At 44.4% G+C, this 18,385-nt stretch overlaps 2 protein-coding genes across 9 annotated transcripts in view; one reads left to right on the top strand and one right to left on the bottom strand.

Moving 5' to 3' along the window:
- Positions 1-14,970, bottom strand: part of MFSD11 (major facilitator superfamily domain containing 11) — a 28,382-nt gene extending 13,412 nt beyond the window's left edge. The window contains exons 1-9 of one of the 2 annotated variants that reach the window (XM_045888379.3): positions 14,547-14,970; positions 14,090-14,259; positions 13,490-13,545; positions 11,606-11,713; positions 10,799-10,878; positions 10,583-10,679; positions 9,282-9,340; positions 8,610-8,754; positions 3,389-3,429 (exon numbers count right to left, since the gene is read on the bottom strand). In XM_045888379.3, the coding sequence (XP_045744335.1) occupies positions 3,389-3,429; positions 8,610-8,754; positions 9,282-9,340; positions 10,583-10,679; positions 10,799-10,878; positions 11,606-11,713; positions 13,490-13,545; positions 14,090-14,185 (682 nt within the window). In that variant the 5' untranslated portion in view covers positions 14,186-14,259; positions 14,547-14,970. The other variant, XM_045888378.3, reaches the window with a different exon arrangement.
- Positions 14,971-15,117: 147 nt separating this feature from the next.
- On the top strand, positions 15,118-18,326 carry SRSF2 (serine and arginine rich splicing factor 2). Of its 7 annotated transcripts, XR_010408359.1 has the most exons (5): positions 15,119-15,767; positions 15,959-16,269; positions 16,543-16,800; positions 17,284-17,381; positions 17,886-18,326. XR_010408359.1 is itself a non-coding variant. In XM_045888385.3 (3 exons), the coding sequence occupies exons 1-2, from the start codon at positions 15,406-15,408 to the stop codon at positions 16,260-16,262; spliced, it is 666 nt and encodes a 221-aa protein (XP_045744341.1). In that variant the 5' UTR covers positions 15,122-15,405; the 3' UTR covers positions 16,263-16,269; positions 17,284-18,326. The 7 variants fall into 7 exon arrangements, 1 of the variants encoding a protein (XP_045744341.1); XR_006793195.3 differs by having other exon boundaries at positions 15,118-15,767; positions 15,959-16,646; XR_006793194.3 differs by having other exon boundaries at positions 16,543-16,646; positions 17,284-18,326.
- The last annotated feature ends 59 nt before the right edge of the window (positions 18,327-18,385 follow it).

The following is an 18,385-nucleotide window of genomic DNA, read 5'->3' as shown; positions in this document are numbered from 1 at the left end:
AGAAAGAAAAGAATTTTTACAACTCACCAATAAAAAGGCAACCCATAAAAAACGGGCAAAGGACCTGAGTAGACAGTTCTCTAGAGACGTGATGCAAATGACCCACAAGCATGTGAAAATACGCTCCGCATCCTTAGCCATTAGGGATATGTTGATCAAAACCACGAGACACCACTTTACACCCATGGGGACAGCTATCATCAGAAAGATAGATAAGAACTCAAGGAAGTGGAGAAACTGGAGAAACTGGAACCTTCAGCTACAGCTGGTGGGACCATAAAATGGTTGTAGCCACTCCGGAAAACATCTGCTGGTTTCTCAGAAGGTTAAACACAGCGACCAGAGGACCCAGCAATCCTACGACTCCTAGGTTCCTACACAGAGATGTGCAGATGTACATCCACACAAAAACCTGTGCACGGATGTTCAGAGCAGCATTATTCATGATGCCTACAAACAACCCATTCTGCAGAACATGCTAGAACATGGATGAGCCTTGAAACCATGACCAGAAGTAAAACCAAAACCATAAGAGAAACATGTCACAGAAGAGCACATATAGTACTATTCTATGTATACAAAATAATATCCAGGATAGGCAAGCCTAGAGACAGAAAGTGGATTAATGGATGCCTAGGGTGAGGATGGGGGTGGTGGGGAGGAAATGGGGAGTGAATGCTAATGGGTACAGAAATTCCTTCTGGGGTGAAGAAGAGGTCCTATAATTGACTGTGGTGATGGATGCAGAGCCCTGTGAATGTACTAAAGGCCACTGAACTGTACACTTTAAATGGGTGATTGTACAGTGTGTGAATTATATTCAATAAACCTATTAAGAGAAAAAATATCATCTAACAGCTTAATGGATCTTCTTCAAGACTTAAAAAAAATTTTTAATAGAAACAAATTTCATTATACATACTATTTTAAAATTTGTTTTCACATAATAGGCAAATATTTTCTTTTTTTTTTTTTAAGATTTTAATTTGACAGAGAGGAACACAGCGAGAGAGGGAACGCAAGCAGGGGGAGTGGGAGAAGGAGAAGCAGGCTTCCCAAGGGGCAGGGAGCCCAATGCAGGGCTCGATCCCAGGATGACCTGAGCTGAAGGCAGACGCTTAACGACTGAGCCACCCAGGCGCCCTGAGAGCAAATATTTTCTAACATTCATCGAGTTCATTTTAATGGCTAGGATAATCTACTGTGTAGACGTACCAATGCCTTGTAGTGAAATATTTCAATTACTTTCAGTTTCTCACTAATATAGATATCTTAGCCATTAAATCTTAACAGAAATTCCTAATTACTTCCTGAAGTATTAGTGGAGTTGCTGGGGTAAACATACAAACATTTCTAAGGCTTCTGATAACTTGTTGACAAATTGCTCTTCAGAAAATACTACAAATATATATTCCTATCAGCAACGTGGTCTTAGGTATATAAATACCTACTCCCCATAACACGGACCATTATTTTTTTATCTTTTGAAATTTGATGGAAAACTTTCAAATTTGCATTTTATACTTAAGCAAATATCTTCCCTGCCATTTTAACTCTATTAGGTTGTTTTGATAGACGAAGTTTTACAGTTTAAGCAACCAAAGGGCATTCTTTTCCCTTATCGTCTGATCCTTGAAAGGCTTTTTCTTTTTTTTTTATTTTTAAAGATTTTATTTATTTATTAGAGAGAAACACAGCGAGAGAGGGAACACAAGCAGGGGGAGTGGGAGAGGGAGAAGCAGACTCCCCGCTGAGCAGGGAGCCTGCGATCCCAGGACCCTGAGATCATGACCTGAGCCGAAGGCAGACACTTAACGACTGAGCCACCCAGGTGCCCCTTGAAAGGCTTTTCTTTACCCAATCAGTTTCTTCACTTACTTTTCTAGTTTCAATTTTACATTAACTCTATTTTCCTACACACTCCTCTCCCTAACTTTGCTTATTGAAGAGTCTCTTTTATTGTATTTATTGTATTGTGGACGTGGGCCCAATTCTAGAATCCAGTTCCACTGCTCTTTCTATTCCAAAGTGTTCAAATGAATTCACAATTGACTTTAATATTTATTAGGGAAAGTCCTTCTCCTTCTCAAAAATTCTCTTGGCTATTCTGATTTATTCTTCCAAATGGACTTCAGGATTGTTTCAAGACCAAGAAATAAATTTTTAAAAACTTTCTAGAATCCTATCAAACATATACATTCGGTTGAGGAATGAAATGCTTTTCAGATAAGCAGGAGCCTTTTCTGTACAACATGCATCACAGCATCAATAGAGGGAATGTGATGATTAAGAATAAATAAGGGGCACCTGTGTGGCTCAGTCGTTAAGTGTCTGCCTTCGCTCAGGTCATGATCCCAGAGTCCTGGGATCGAGTCCCGCATCGGGCTCCCTGCTCGGCGGAAAGCCTGCTTCTCCCTCTCCCACTCCCCCTGCTTGTGTTTCCTCTCTCTCTGTCTCTGACAAGTAAATAAAGAAAATCTTAAAAAAATTAAAAATTAAAAAAAATAAAAAAGGCGACCACATGAATTCTTGGCTAGAAGTTGTGTGCTTTGTGTCCTCTGACTTAGGCCATGGCTGATTAGATCAAGAACTTGCACCCTAGCCCAAGGCAACCTGTGGGCTACCCACAAGCAGAGCGTGTAAGGCCAAGGGGCCTTAACTCAAACAACATGGCCCCTAAAAGGCTGCTCCCCACTAGACAGTGGTCAGAATCTCTCCTTGGGAGAAAAAGAGGCTGAGAGAGCTACAGGCAGAAGCAAAGAACTGGCCCACATCAGGCCGTATGAGACCCAGAAGCCATGTTTGCCGGTTTCTGAAGGAACCACAAGACAGCTGTTACGGGAATCATTGACTTTGCCTGTCACAGTCAGGGCTCGGATCCCAGCTCAGCAGTGTACTAACTATCTGACCTTGGGTAAATAATTTCTTTAGCTAAGCCTCAATTCTCTCTTGTATAAAATAGAGAGAATGGTAGGTGTGTGTTCTAGGATACTCACAGAGCGGTTGTGAGACTAACACAAAATAAACACGTAGGGAGGCATAGCCAGGAAGAACCCTCCGCAGACAAGCCCAACTGTTCTTCCAAACTCGGTTCTGAGGAGACGGTCTGTGTGTCCTCACTGCCTTGTCAAGCACCAGTCCCTGAGCTCTCTGCACCTCCCTGTGTCTCTCCCGAACGGCACCAGGCCGGGCAGTCAGGTTCCCGTCCATCCTGCACACACCCCAGTTAGACCCTGGCTGAGACGACTACTGAACTGCAGAGCCGCATACCTGGAAGAACAAAAACACTGGAGGATCATCAATCCAAAGTTACTGGGGAAAGGGGGAAAGGCAAATGTTGTAGCTGTTCCCGAACAGCTCTTGCATTTCCGACACAGAAAATACTTACTGAACGCATCTATTGCTTTTCCCATAGTGCTCTGCGCAGACCTGAAAAAATAAAACAAAATATCGAAGTGTTTTCCCCTGAAAACTGAAAAGAGATAAAATGCTATCATATTTTCACTGACGTTCGTCAAAGCTCCGTCCTCTACATGGTCTGGCAAACATTTCCATTGCCTGCAGTGCTCTTTGCTCCAGGGTGTCCCTCTGGGACCCCATCCTTGCCTCAGAGAACAAGGTGAAAGCGCCACCTGGGTGATCCTTTATTAACAGCCGAACACAATTCTCTCATACTAAGCTGAAAGCACACATCCATGCGTGTCCTTCTCAGAAAGGCCAGAAATCTCCTCCACCCTGCTATACTCATACTGTAAAAACACCTTGTAAGAACTCAATCTCCCTCCACTCTGACTCCTTCAAAACTAAGTTGTGCAGGGTGAAAACTCTTCAAAAGTGACGCCAGCACCCATGCTCCACAGCTGGGTATGGGAGAAGCTGGGGTCAAAAATGTGGGCTTCAGAGTCTGTGCTGTGCTCGGCCACTTCTTCGTCATATGGTTTTTAGACAAGTTACTCCATGCCTCCAAGTTTCACTTCCCCGTTTATAAAATAGGCGTGCTACCACTTAACCAAAAGAATTTAATGAGACCATGTAGCTAAAGTTTAAGTTGTTTAATGTGATTATGCTAAAGACATTTATAAAAGATTACGTTTCTTACTCTGCCTGCCGATAGGGTAATATCTACTCCTCTGCCATCTTTAAATATTTTTACAAAAAAAAAAAAAAAAAAGAAACCTCATAGAGATCTATCTGACTTACATAACTGAATTAGTGACACAAAAAAGGTAGTCTGTTCTAACCAATAGGAAAAACCTTTTTTCCCCCACCATAAAAACTCACGTCTTCCCTGGAAGCAAATTTAGACTCCAAGTAACTGATAGTACTCTTGTAGTTGGATAGGATCAGATATAGGATTCTGGTATTTTATATTTCAAGCCCCAAATAAGTAGGAACCAATTTATATATCTATAGACTATTAAAATACAATTAAGCCAGCCAGCACTCAGGTGCAAATCATTCCCCATTCAATTCAGTGAGATATTAAAGGGAGCCCTTTCTAGTAGGATACTAAAATAAGACGATCCCCACATCCTGCGAGGATGGAGGGCGCAGAGTGAGATCACATTCAATCCCTCTCAAACCCTCCAATACCTTCCCATTTCACTTACCGCTCTAAGGTCTCGACTTTGGAGGGTAGCAGAACGTGCCACCCCAAAACATGCTTTAATATATTGATTATGTTGAGCTGCAGGCACTCAAAAAACAGCAAATATGGGTACAGGCTTTCTTTGAACTCCCCTCATCTGCCTAAAGAAAGAGCCTCCAAAAGGAACTGAAGTGTTATAAATCACCTCTGGGAGTCTCATCAGACAGGGAAGACCGGCTCTTGTCATAAGAGAGGAGACCAGACACCAACGGTATGTCACAAGCTATCCTATCTCCCATCTATTCTTCTACGGGTCTGCTCATCCTTCCATAAAATCATTTACTCTCCTGTAAGAGGCCTCCATTCCTCCTCCCCTTTCCCTATTTAGATAGTATATAAAGCCTAAATTCTAAGCCAGCCTAGGGAATTACTCACTCTCCCCTGGGCTTCCTTCATGTATACATGAGGAACATGTGTGAATAAACTTCTGATTGCTTTTTCTTCTTATTAATCTTTATTACAGGGGGTCTCAACTGAGAACACAGGAGAGTGAAGGGAAAAGTATTTTTCATCCCCTACAACTTAAATGTTACCTTCTCAGCCTTCCCCGGCAACTCCATCTGTAATTTTACATTTATACATATACGTATATATATGTGTGTGTGCTACATATAAATAACTGTTATAGTATTAAATTGCAAGCCAGCCCCCCACCTCCAGCCCATACTTCTATACCCTCCGCTCCTTTACATTTCTATTTTCTAATATCAGATGGCTAAGACGTAAGGGTTCTTTTGGGGGGTAATAAAAATATTCTAACATTTGTTGTGGCAATGAACACACTTCTGTGAATATCCTAAAAGTCCCTGAATTATACTTTTTTTTTTTTTTTTTTTTGAGAGAGCATGAGCATGGGGGTGGGAGGGGAGAGGGAGAAAGAGAATCTTAAGCAGGTTATATGCCCAGCACAGAGCCCAATGCAGGGCTCAATCTCAGAACCCTGAGATCATAACCTGAGCCAAAATCAAGAGTCAGACCCTTAACCAACTGAGCCACCCAGGCACCTCTGAACTGTACACTTTACTTTTATTTTTTTAAAGATTTTATTTATTTATTTGACAGAGAGAGACACAGCGAGAGAGGGAACACAAGCAGGGGGAGGGGAGAGGGAGAAGCAGGCTTCCCGCTGAGCAGGGAGCCCAATGTGGGGCTCCACCCCAGGACCCTGGGATCATGACCTGAGCTGAAGGCAGACACTTAACGACTGAGCCACCCAGGCACCCCTGAACTGTACACTTTAAATGGGTAAATTGTACGGCATGTGAATTATAGCTCAATAAAAACTGTTTTTAAAAAGAATTCCTACTTCTCTCTCACCCACTAGAAAGCTCCATGAATGCACGAACATCTCTGTTCAACAAGACACCCTCCAAACAGTGCCTGGAATAGACACTCAAATATAGACCGAAGGGAGGGAGGGAAGGAGGGGCCAGAGACGCAACTGCCAAGAAAGAAATTCCTAGAGATCACCCAGCTCACAGGGCCTCACACATGCAAATTACACATAACGGGGCCACTCAGGACACTGAGCTGCCTTTTTGCATCCTCAAATCAGCTTCTTTAAAGGCCTTTAGTGGAATCCTTTAAAATCAGATCCTACTTTTTCCTTCAATGGCTTTTTTTTTTTTTTTCTTTTTGAGGGCAATTTGGGGGCAGAGGGAGAGAGAGAATCCCAAGCAGAACCCCCTCCTGCCCCTGTGCTGAGAGCAGAGCCCGACACTGGGCTTGATCTCAGGTCATTGAGATCATGACCTGAGCCCAAAATCAAGAGTCGGATGCTCAACTAAGCCACCCAGGCACCACCCTTCAATGGCTTCTAATCACACCAAGAACAGAACCTGCGCTCCTGCAGAGCCTCCCAGAATCGACTCCCTGACTACTGCAGATACTCCTACTTCCACTCCCTCCCTGCAGCCCTGGCACCCACCGCGCCCCTTCCCACCACCTGGCCTTGGCAATGGCCATCAGCTGATCGTCCCTCCTCACCAGTCAGGCCTCAGGGAGCCACCCAGCCCTCCATCACCTCCCCCTTTCGCTGCCTTCTCGAGCACTTACTTTGCGGTTTTACACGTGTATTATCTACACCCCCTCCAAAATTAAGTCACACAAGAACAGGGACTTATCTGTCTTGTTCACTGCTGTATCCCTCAGGTTTAGAAGGGGGCTGGCACAGAGTCTGTGCTATTTATAGAATAAAGACAAGAAAGCTTCAAGTTTGGGAGACAATTCAGGGAGAGAAAATGCTAAAAGGACTGAGCAATACTCCTCAGCACTGCACCTTATCAGTTATACAATCCTCTATCTATCTGCGAAGTTCCTTGAAAATAGGTGGGCTGTATTTGTCTGCACAGCACCAACATCTGACATTTGCTAAACGAACAGGTGTTTTAATTTTTGCTGAATCTGTGGTATTCATCTTCATAGAATCGTTCTCCAATATCTGTTAGTTTATGATTAAAAATATATACACATAGTTGATGTTATAAATATGTATCATATAAATACGTGTTCAAATCAAAGGTAACACCTCTCCTTTTATTTTTATTTCTTTACATATTTTTTTAAAGATTTTGTTTATTTATTCATGAGGACAGAGAGAGAGAAAGAGAGAAGCAGGCTTCCCACTGAGCAGAGAGCCTGATGTGGGGCTCGATCCCAGGACCCTGGGATCATGACCTGCGCTAAAGGCAGACACTTAACCGACTGAACCAAGGTGCCGCTCTCTTTTGCTTTAAACAAACTTAGTGAAATTTTGAATGCTTAATGATCCTCTGACAGGAGGATTTTAGGCCTTTTGGGGGTTAACAAGGCAGCACAGAATGCTCAGTGCCAATGTTTTAACAATAGATAAAAGGCTATACGGTAATCCTCACAATTTACTGATTCAGAAGCCAAGCAAAACGAGACTGGCAAAAATTTCTCATTTCCCTTTCCTCAAACCTGGATAATACCTGCAGAGAAACTGTGATATTTTAGTTTTACTTATAACTGAAACAGGTTCAAGGTAATTTACAGTTTTTAGAAAAACACAGGGCTATACACCTCTTTCCCCATTTGGACTACTTTGGGGAAGAGCACACACGTAGGTTAGGGCCAAAACCCAGCACTGTGCATAGGAGCATGGGTGTAACTGAGGATCTTCGAGGACAACTGTTGATGGCCCTGCCCCTCACACTCGCCACAGGAATGGGGATATTTTAGGGTTGGGTCAGAGAAACAGTAACAGAGGGCAAAGACTGTCTTCTATTTAACTTTATAAGCCCGCATCTTTGTACATTAAAACACACGGATGCCGGCTGAATTGAAAGAGGAAATCGAGGCCCAGAGAAATAAGGGGATTATGGCTACGTCCAGGGTCATACAGCTTGTCAGCCACAACCTGGGATTAGACTCAAATCCCCTGTAAACTTTCCCCTGCTTCTCCTTTCCTTTCCCCTCCTTCTCCCCACAACTCCCCTTTTGTCTTCTTTCTCTTCTGATTGGCTTTGAAACCTTTCCCTCGGCTCCTGGCCGGCTCAGTCAGTAGAGCCTGCAACTTTAAAAAAAAAAAGAAAGACTTGAGAGAGAGAGAGACCAGGAGCAAGCACGTGTGCCTGAGGGGGGCAGGGAGAGGGAGAGAACCTTCAGCAGACTCCCCACTCAGGGAGCGCAGAGCCCGAGGTGGGGCTCAACCCCAGGACCCTGAGATCATGACCTGAACTGAAATCAAGAGTTGGACACTTAACCGACTGAGCCACCCAGGTACCCTGAGCCTGTGACTCTCGATCTCAGGGTTGTGAGTTTGAGGCCCACGTTGAGGGTGGAGCCTACTTAAAATAAAGAAATAAATAAAAATAAAACTTTTTCCTCCTGTCTGCCCAATGCTGGGTATCAGTTAGGGCTGCAAAAAGGTTGGAAATCTCTAAACTACATCAACTCAAAATACATTTTCAAATAAAAAGGAACGTTGCCAACTTCTTACTCGTTGACTTCCAGGTCCTGGTCATCAGAAGACTCATCTTCTCCTAGGACGTTTTCAGAATCTGGCTGCCGAATGAGAAAGAAAAGAACTGTCCCCACAAGGCTAATCACTGTGAGGGCAATAAACACTGTTCTTCGGTCACTCTCTAGAGAAAAAAAGAAGAAAGCTGATAGCACTGGCCATGCAAACAATTCAAGTTGGTGTTATGTTCAGAGGTTGTTGAAATCATCCAAACATTTCCTTGTTAAATGTTTACTTTATAAATTAGTGAAAATCTCAAACAAGAAACTCAATGGAATACCTCCACCTTTGTCTTTCAGGTAAAGAAATACTAATAAGCCAAAAGAAAAACGGCACAAGAAATTAATCATATTCTTTTAACCAAAGAAGCGTACAGACAAAACAAGGGTTCAAAAGTCTAACAAGTGACTAGTATGCTCATACACAGCATAACCTTCTCCTATACCTTGAGCTGCTTAAAGCATAGTCATAAACTAAAATCCTAGCTCAATAATATAATATAAGGAAAAAAGTTACTACAGACGAAAATCTGAGAGGACTTAAGGCAGCAAGGTTCATTAGAACAATCTGAACAGAGCAATAATGGATATTTTGTGAAACTATTATTATCCTTCGAACATGTGTGAATAAAGCAAAGTGAATAACACAAACCTGATATTTGAGTTTTCCCCTGCCAAGCAAAATATATGTAGAGATTTCCAAAGAACAAGCTGGGGGAAGAAAAGGGAGGACAAGATGTTGAGGATTTATTTCCATATTTACAGTTGGTAGAGCAGTTTTTCCATTATTTGTTAAAAAGTGAAAAAGATTTTTTAAGCATATGTAATTTTAAAAGTATCTACCTGCCCTAGATCATTTAAAAGTATCGACTCCACCCTGACTCTTTCTGAAAAACTGACCCAGATGGAATTTAGTCTCCTTCCACGTGACAGTGACCTGATTCCGCCTGAACCACCCTTCAAAGACTTGACTCTCTTTGAACCATGTGATTTATTGGGACTCTGGAAATGACTACTTGGAAACAAGCTTATGCTACTTCTCAAATTCTGTATTTTAAAGAATCTATGGGGGAAAAAAAAATTCATGATTCAGATACCTGCATCTAATCAGATACTTTAGCATACTTTCCCAGAGAAGGAATCATTCGCCTACACTCTGGTTTCTTAATATACACCCCCTTACAACTAAACATCTGCATTTATGAAGACTTATCAACACCACAATTTTAGGTAATATCTACGAGGGTAAATCCTCAGGACAGATTCCACAACAGAATGACCATTCTTGCTTTTTTACTTAGGAAATATAGAACATGTTGTATCATTCAGCCCTGATGTAATTAGTCTCACTTTAATTTTTTTTTTTTTAAAGTTCACTTATTTTTAAGTAATCTCTACACCCAACATGTGGCTCGAACTCACGACCTTGAGATCAAGAGTCACATGCTCCCCTGAGCCAGCCAGGCGCCTCTCACTTTTGAATTTTAATATATTTGTTAATAGCTATCAGTTATTCGTTAATAGCTATCAATATGCAGCTCAGTGGGAAGGATGTGGTCTTTGGAATCCAGATAAGGATGGTTTAAATCAGATAAGTTACTTCACTTTTAAGCCTCTGTTTTCTCATCTGTAGAACACAGATTATACCTTCTGGTCTCATGAGGTGGTGAGGATTACTGAGATTTAGTAATGAAGCCAACAGTCCCTGCCTGAAATATAGCAGATGCTAAATACATTATGGTTAACATGATTTTCTCTTTACTAATCACTAGTCCCAATTAGGCAGGTCCATGCATTTCATGCAATTTTATAAAACGTTAAATCCGTATCATGTGCAGCTAGGAACTCAAGTCATGGAACATAGAAGATTGGAATTTTCAACACAACAAAGATCTAAAAAAATGGTGTGACAAAAGAGTTAAAGAAAAGACTGAGCTCCAGAAGGATTATTACCTAGATTGTAAGAGTGCCCAGAAAATTCCACTGTTTCTCCCAATAGTATGCTCATCTGAATTTATTGTCAGGCAATTTCCTTGTGCTGTCCAAAGCACTGAAATTCAAACCAAAAGTTTTGTCAAGGGAATGAAATCACTTGGCTTCACACATGAAACACATGATACTCTTAAATAAATCCCAGAAGACAGAGAAAATAAACATCAAGATGCTTACCGGCAGCTGCAATTCCAATGAAAACAGAGGCTGTGTAGAAGGACCATGGGAGAGGCTGGATAAAAACGGCAATGTACATGCTAAAATGTAACAGGTCAACGCATTACGGTCAAACAATACCTCATATAGAATGCCAATTATGCCTTCTAGGAATCAGTTCTGAGAATTCTCTCTCTTTTTTAAAAGTCAACCTGTAAAGGACTTCTCCAACACTAGCTAAAGTGTTGGGGGGAAAGAGGACAAATGTGACCTACTCATTTCTTAATTTACTATTCTGAATTTGTAAGATTGGACATTGAACGAGGGTTTGCAATTGGCCTTTGCCAATAGCTCGGCAGGGGCTGGGACTGTCATTCTACAACCCAGAAAAAAAGCTTAGTTATCTCGGTTGAATTCCTGTTAATCAACTTGATATAAAATAAGATTATTTCACGGGAAGTTCAACTCTCATAGAAAGAAAAAAATAGAGATATCTATTTTTACGAATAGTAAGATGAAAGGAAGTATGCACACATGCCACCACATTAAAACAACATGGTATCCCTGGGCATCAAGGAGAGAACCAAATCCCTAAAATACCGCCTGTATTCTATTCAATCCAAGTCGGCAATGTTTTTTTTTTTTTTTACGTAATCTCTGCACCCAACGTGGGGCTCGAACCTACAACCCAGAGATCGAGTGTCACATGCCTTTCTGACTGAGCCAGCCACGCACCCCCAAATCAGCAATTTCTTGTGAAAAGCTTACTATATGCTTGGAAGGTGCTGAGGGTGTTTGGATTAAATGAAAGAAAATCGCACTACTCACCTGTAAAATAAACCACTTGCAAACATAGAAAGCTGAGGTCCTATAATGGCAACCACTGATGGTGTAATCAAATTTGAAGCAGAGAACACTCCATATATAATTGCCATGCTGTACACATAACACATAAAAGGAAAAAACAAAACCCTTGAATCACTGTCTCAAAAGTGCGTTTTTTTCAAATCCACTTAGAGTCTATAGATTTTTTTTGCCATAAACATTCATTTCTTTAGTTGGAATTAACAATAATTCTATCATTAAGCTGAATCCTATAATGAGGTTTTCACTTATACAAAATCTTAAAGTCTCATCAAATTTCCCTTTGAATCAGCTTGCCTTGGACAATATGCTTTTGATGGACTGGTAAATTATAATAACAGCTAACATATAACATGTAACACACACCGAGCCAAGCGTTTTATGTATGTTTTCTTTATTAAATCTGACAGCTCTATAAAGATAGTATTGTTATTATTATCCTCACTCTACAGCAAACTGAAACACAGAGGGGTTAAGTTACTTGCCAAAAGTCCAGCTAGATGGCTGGTGAATGGTGGAGCCAGAATCCCATCCCTGGTCATCTCACCCCAGAGGCCCTAGTCAATGCGTCTGCTCTACAAACTTAGTTTACAACTCCTGGCAACTGCATGAAGTTTCACTGTTATAAATGACAAGCACAGAGTTATCACTTCCTTAAACCAGAACTTATTTAACTCAATCTAATGGTCTCTTCTGAACATTATTCAGCTACTATAGACCCAGCCCTAGTACATACGTCTTGTAGCAAAGTATGACTAAAACCATTTTGAGGGTCCTGAATTCATTTACTAGACACTATTTACAAACCCAAAGTAAATTATTCTTTGGCCTTTATGATCCTCTCAAACAGTAAAGGTTCTCTGGAATTGAAGACAAAGCTCTACTAAAAACTGTGGTATTGTTAAACACTTAAAAAATGGACATTTGGGGAGCCTGGGTGGCTCAGTCGGTTAAGCGTCTGCCTTCGGCTCAGGTCATGATCCCAGGGTCCTGGGATCGAGCCCCGCGTCGGGCTCCCTACTCGGTGGAGAGTCTGCTTCTCCCTCTCCCTCTGCCTGACTCTCTGCCTACTTGTGCTCTCTATCTCTCTGTCAAATAAATAAATAAAATATAATAAATAAATAAATAAATAAAAATTAAAAAAGGACATTAGCACCCATTTATTCTCAAATATCATATATAAGATCAGGTTTAGGATAGGTAATAAAGAACCAAATAAGAGTTGTGGGGAAGGGGGGGATGTTGGTCAGCATCTAATAGTTAACTGCAGAGAAATTAAGAAACCCGTATGTCCTTATATCCATGTGTGCATTACACTCCCAGCTTCAGTCACAATGTACTAGTGACTCAGGAAGGCCTTTTCACTTTATTTTCTCTGTGAAAGCGAGACTAAACACCTCAACAAAAATCTAAAAGCTCCTGATGACAGTATGTTAATCATGAAATTACGACAGGACCGAGTGTTTCAAGAATCATATAAAACACCCTCTGTTTAGGATTGAGAAGATGTAATTATGTCAATACTTGAGTGTTTATTAAATGCCAGGCACTGTGCCAAGAGCTTTACACGTCAACGCATTATCTGAGCAAGGAAACTGGGCTCATAGAAGTAACTTGCCTAACACAACGCAGTGTTAAGTCATGAAACCCAGGATTTCAAACCCAGTATTTAATTCTACATGAAACCTAAACTCATCACCTTTATTCTATTATGTTCTCCCAAACAGACCAGTTACGGAGAAAAAGCAACCACTACTAATCCAATCACAGAATTATTGCCAAAAATTCTGATAGGGTTTAGGTAACTACTGTAATGTATCAAGTAAGACCAATCATACGGTACGATACCTGGTATATCCACTGCCGTGAAAATCTGTGCTATTTAAGCTCCTGATGACAGTTTGCTGCGTGGAAGATAAAGCTAATCAATGAAAAAACACTTCGCAGTCTCCCTCCCCATCCCCACCGAGAACTGAGAACGAAGCACCGGGTAAAGCAAAATTCAAGATACTCAGTACTTCATACTGAAAGTCAACTATGAGACCAAAAAAAGGACTACAAAACGGGACAAGGCAAACCGATGATGGGGCGGGGGCGGGGGGGGGGCACATCAACTGTAGCTAGGCCTTGGGGTTCTTTCCTCCTCAATTCTCCCCATACTAATGGAGACTTCAGTACAGACAAGAAATAACAGGAACAGGTCAACATACAAACCCCAAGTCAGATCAGAGGAATAAGCGGTCTTGTTGAACTCCCCATCCCGATACAGTATTAATAAGAAATGCCTGACACACGAAATTAAACCGAGGCGTAAAAACCGAGGAAGGGTGGGTGGGAAAGTACAAGGTGCAACTTAAGCGCGCTGTTAGGCACAGTTACTGTTTATTATCGCTTTTGGATCGCGTTATGAGAGGCACTTCAAAGGAGGGAGAACACATCCCGACTCACCGCCACATTTCCACAAGTTTGAAAGGCGGTGAACATAAACATAAAGGCAACTCCTAAAATAATAATGTTGAAAAGCTTTTTCGATTCCGGGGACATTGTGGCTCAAGTCCGGCGGAGGTCAGCAGCAGCCCGGGGCGGTCAGCTCTCCTCGGGGGAACCCACTGCCAATCCTGGGGAAGGAAATGAGACGGTGAGGAGAGGAGGCAGATCCAGGAGCAAAGCTGCCAAGCTGTCAACTTCCAGTTCTTGGATCAGAACCGCGGGCCGGGAGGGAGGTTCTCCCCACGGGCAGTTAGGACATTCCCAGGATCCGATCCGAGCAGGGAAAGGCCCGACACCCGGAGAGGTGCCAATAACGCCGCGGCTCCAGGTTGACCGGCCCGCGAGCGGGATTATGGGCCAAGGCCGAGGCGCAGCGGCCGGCGCGGCCCCGCCCGCCTCGCCGGCCCTGACTCACCGCGGGTCAGGCGACCAGGTCATCTGACCGTAGCGTCGGCGCCAGCCGCTCGGCCGGCTGGGAAATGTAGTCCTGTGCGGCCTGAAACACTCAGGCGCGCCGTGCGGGGCTACAAAGCGGAACCCAGCGGAGAAGTCGGGAACTGCGGGAGGGAGCCTGGAGACATCGTTGCGGGGCCTGAGAAGGCTGGAGACCGCGAGGCAAACGGGGGTAGGGGGAGTAGTACCCCCTCTGGTAAAGCGGGAACCTTCTACGGAGGTCCGAGCAGAAAAGCTGCGTGGAGGTCGTACACTGGCACGAAAAGAAGGCGGGGCCTGCAAGGGGAGCGCTTCCTGTTCCTCCCGCGGGAGAGCGCCCGTCCTGCCTCGCAGCCGGAAAGAGCGTTTCGCGGGCTTTCCAACTGCCCACAAATGCCGCTCCCCCCTCCCAGCAATAGTGACTCCGCGCTTTTCGGCCCGCCCGCCGGGCTCTGCGCAGGCGCGTCGGACAGAGGCGGGGCGCGTGGCCTCGGCGTTGCGGGGCGGGGAGGGGCGAGCCAATCAGGGGATTCATTTCCGGGTGGCGCGGGCGCCATTTTGTGAGGAGGGATATAAACGGGCGCTAGATCCGCTTGCCCGCCCAGTTGTTTCTTTGGTGGAGTCGGGTGCTGCGGCTTTTCGCTCCCGTTTTTCTCCCCACCCCGTCCGGCCTCTCTCAGCGTTTCCACGCGGAAGCCAACTGCCGGAGGCGCGGCGCGGCGCGGCGCGGCGTCGAGCCGGCTTAGTGTGAGGAAACCGCCGCCTCAGCCGAGCGCGCGGGCCCGCCCAGGGCGTCAGTTTGTAGGCGCGCAGTCGCGGCCCCCGGCCGGCTCTCCAGGGCCATGAGTTACGGTCGCCCGCCTCCCGATGTGGAGGGCATGACCTCCCTCAAGGTGGACAACCTGACCTACCGCACCTCGCCCGACACCCTGAGGCGCGTGTTCGAGAAGTACGGGCGCGTCGGCGACGTGTACATCCCGCGGGACCGCTACACCAAGGAGTCCCGCGGCTTCGCCTTCGTCCGCTTCCACGACAAGCGCGACGCCGAGGACGCCATGGACGCCATGGACGGGGCCGTGCTGGATGGCCGCGAGCTGCGCGTACAGATGGCGCGCTACGGCCGCCCCCCGGACTCGCACCACAGCCGCCGGGGCCCGCCGCCCCGGCGCTATGGCGGCGGCGGCTACGGACGCCGGAGCCGCAGGTAAACGGGCGGGGGGCACAAAGGGCCGCGCGGACACGTGGCGGCGGCGGGCGGGCGCGGGGCCGCGGCGGGCGGCGGGGAAATGGCGCCCGGGCGGCGCGGTAATGGCGGCGGGGCGGGCGCAGCACGCGGGCGGGGCGCGGCCCTCGGGCCCCGATGGCCGCTCTGACGCCCGGCCCGTCCGCCCTCAGCCCTCGGCGGCGCCGTCGCAGCCGCTCCCGGAGTCGGAGCCGGTCCAGGTCCCGCAGTCGCTCCCGCTACAGCCGCTCCAAGTCTCGCTCCCGCACTCGCTCGAGGTCGCGGTCCACGTCGAAGTCCAGGTCGGCGCGGAGGTCCAAGTCCAAGTCCTCGTCGGTGTCCAGGTCTCGCTCGCGCTCCAGGTCCCGGTCCCGGTCCCGGAGCCCTCCGCCCGTGTCCAAGAGGGAGTCCAAGTCCAGGTCGCGCTCCAAGAGCCCCCCCAAGTCTCCCGAGGAGGAAGGAGCGGTGTCCTCTTAAGCGAATGGTAATGTCAGTGGGGAGCCGAGACACATGACCCGAACTCAGATGGGGTTTGCAGGAGCTTGTTGTGATCCGCGTTAATAGAAAAGTGGCTCCTGATGTCGGGAGTGCGGCTGTGAGCTAACTCAGCTTTGGGAGTAATACGAGAGGGGTCTGCAGGAAGGATGTGCATAAAGCTTAGATAATAATGGCTGTTTCGTAAACTGTTTGAGACCTATTAATGAAAATGACTATTTCTTGCTGTTTTTATCCAACGTCTGCATTTTCCCCTTTAAAGCTGCGGTCTCCTGTTTGATAAAAGAATATTGGCCAGTATTGCAGATTTTAACTGATTTGGCTGATCCTCCAGGGACCAGTTTCTGTGGGCGTGTATTGGAGCAGGTTTGTCTTTAAACGTTAAAGATGCACTATCCTCTTAGAGAAAACGATCAGTTCAACTATTGTTGTACTGACTGGGACTTCATATTCTAACGGATGTGGCAAACGAATTGCAAAAAGAAGCAATGAACTTTTGGAACCCCAAAAAAGTTTACAGGTATTGCACTGGGTGGGGAAAGGATAGTGTGTCTTTAACTCTCAAATTGTTTGGTCCTATTTTTTAAAAGGAAAGGGCCCTAAGTAGCTCAGATATTAAAGCTTTATTCTCAATTGCCAAATGTTTCGTTTGAGAACTAAAAATTTATCTTAAAATAGACTGATTTTCTGATTTCAAGTTGTTTTTGTTTGGATACCGTCCTTTTCCCCTCCCCGCCCCTTTTTCCCTTCCTCATATCATTTTTCACCTTGGTTATTTGGCCAAGATTGCATAAACACAAATTTGTAAAAGCGGATGGTAGCCTCTGTGAAAATTTCCTAATTGGGCCTTTATAAAACTGATAATGGCTGGGTGGAACCTTTCCGTAACCTCCTTGTTTCACCAGAGCCTTAGTAAGTACATGCCTGAAACTGAAACCATGTGCACTTTCGGTAACTTCATTGTAATGGAAGGTAAACTGAACTTTTTTCTTTTCAAACCTAGATGGGTCAACAAGCAACATAACAGAAGACTTGGGGGAAAAGGACCACACACTCAGTCCATCGAAGAGTCCTTGGAACAAGCAACTGGCTATTGAAAAGGTTATTTTGTAACATTTGTCTAACTTTTTACTTGTTTTAAGCTTTGCCTCAGGTGGCAAATTTCATTTTATGTGCCATTTTGTTGCTGTTATTCAAATTTCTTGTAATTTAGTGAGGTGAACGACTTCAGATTTCATTATTGGCTTGGATATTTGAGGTAAATTTTCCTTTTTGTTTATATAGTGCTGACTTTTTTTGTTTGAAATTAAACAGATTGGTAACCTAATTTGTGGCCTCCTGACTTTTAAGGAAACGTGTGCAGCCATTACACACAGCCTAAAGCTGTCAAGAGATTGACTCAACATTGCCTTCATTCCTTAAAATTAAAAACCTACAAAAGTCGGTGTAAATTTGTTTGTATATGCTATTTACCTTCAGATCTAAGTGGTAATCTGAATCCAAATTTGTATAAAGACTTTTCAGGTGAAAAGACTTGATTTTTTGAAAAGGATTGTTTACCAAACACAATTCTAATCTCTTCTCTTGTGTATTTTTGTGCACTAGGCGCAGTTGTGTAGCAGTTGAGTAATGCTGGTTAGCTGTTAAGGTGGCGTGTTGCAGTGCAGAGTGCTTGGCTGTTTCCTGTTTTCTCCTGATTGCTCCTGTGTAAAGATGCCTTGTCGTGCAGAAACAAATGGCTGTCCAGTTTATTAAAATGCCTGACAACTGCACTTCCAGTCACCCGGGCCTTGCATATAAATAACGGAGCATACAGTGAGCACATCTAGCTGATGATAAATACACCTTTTTTTCCCCCCTTCCCCCAAAATGGTATATCTGATCATCTTCATGTATGAACTTAAAATATGGAAAATGTTAAGGAAGCAAAATGGTTTGTAACTTTGTAAGTACTTATAACATGGTGTATCTTTTTGCTCATGAAAATTCTGTACTATAACCATTGTTTCTGTAGTTTAATTAAAACGTTTTCTTGGTGTTAGCTTTTCTCAGAATATGTCTTGGTCTTTTTTCCCCCCTTTATTTGAAAGACCTGTGCAATTACC

The sequence above is a fragment of the Mirounga angustirostris genome, unplaced genomic scaffold (genome assembly GCF_029215605.1).
Source record: "Mirounga angustirostris isolate CCGP_5_RB_7025 unplaced genomic scaffold, mMirAng1.0.hap1 SCAF_17, whole genome shotgun sequence".
NCBI classification, from domain to species: Eukaryota; Metazoa; Chordata; class Mammalia; order Carnivora; family Phocidae; genus Mirounga; species Mirounga angustirostris.
This window is presented reverse-complemented; position numbering and strand designations above follow the sequence as displayed.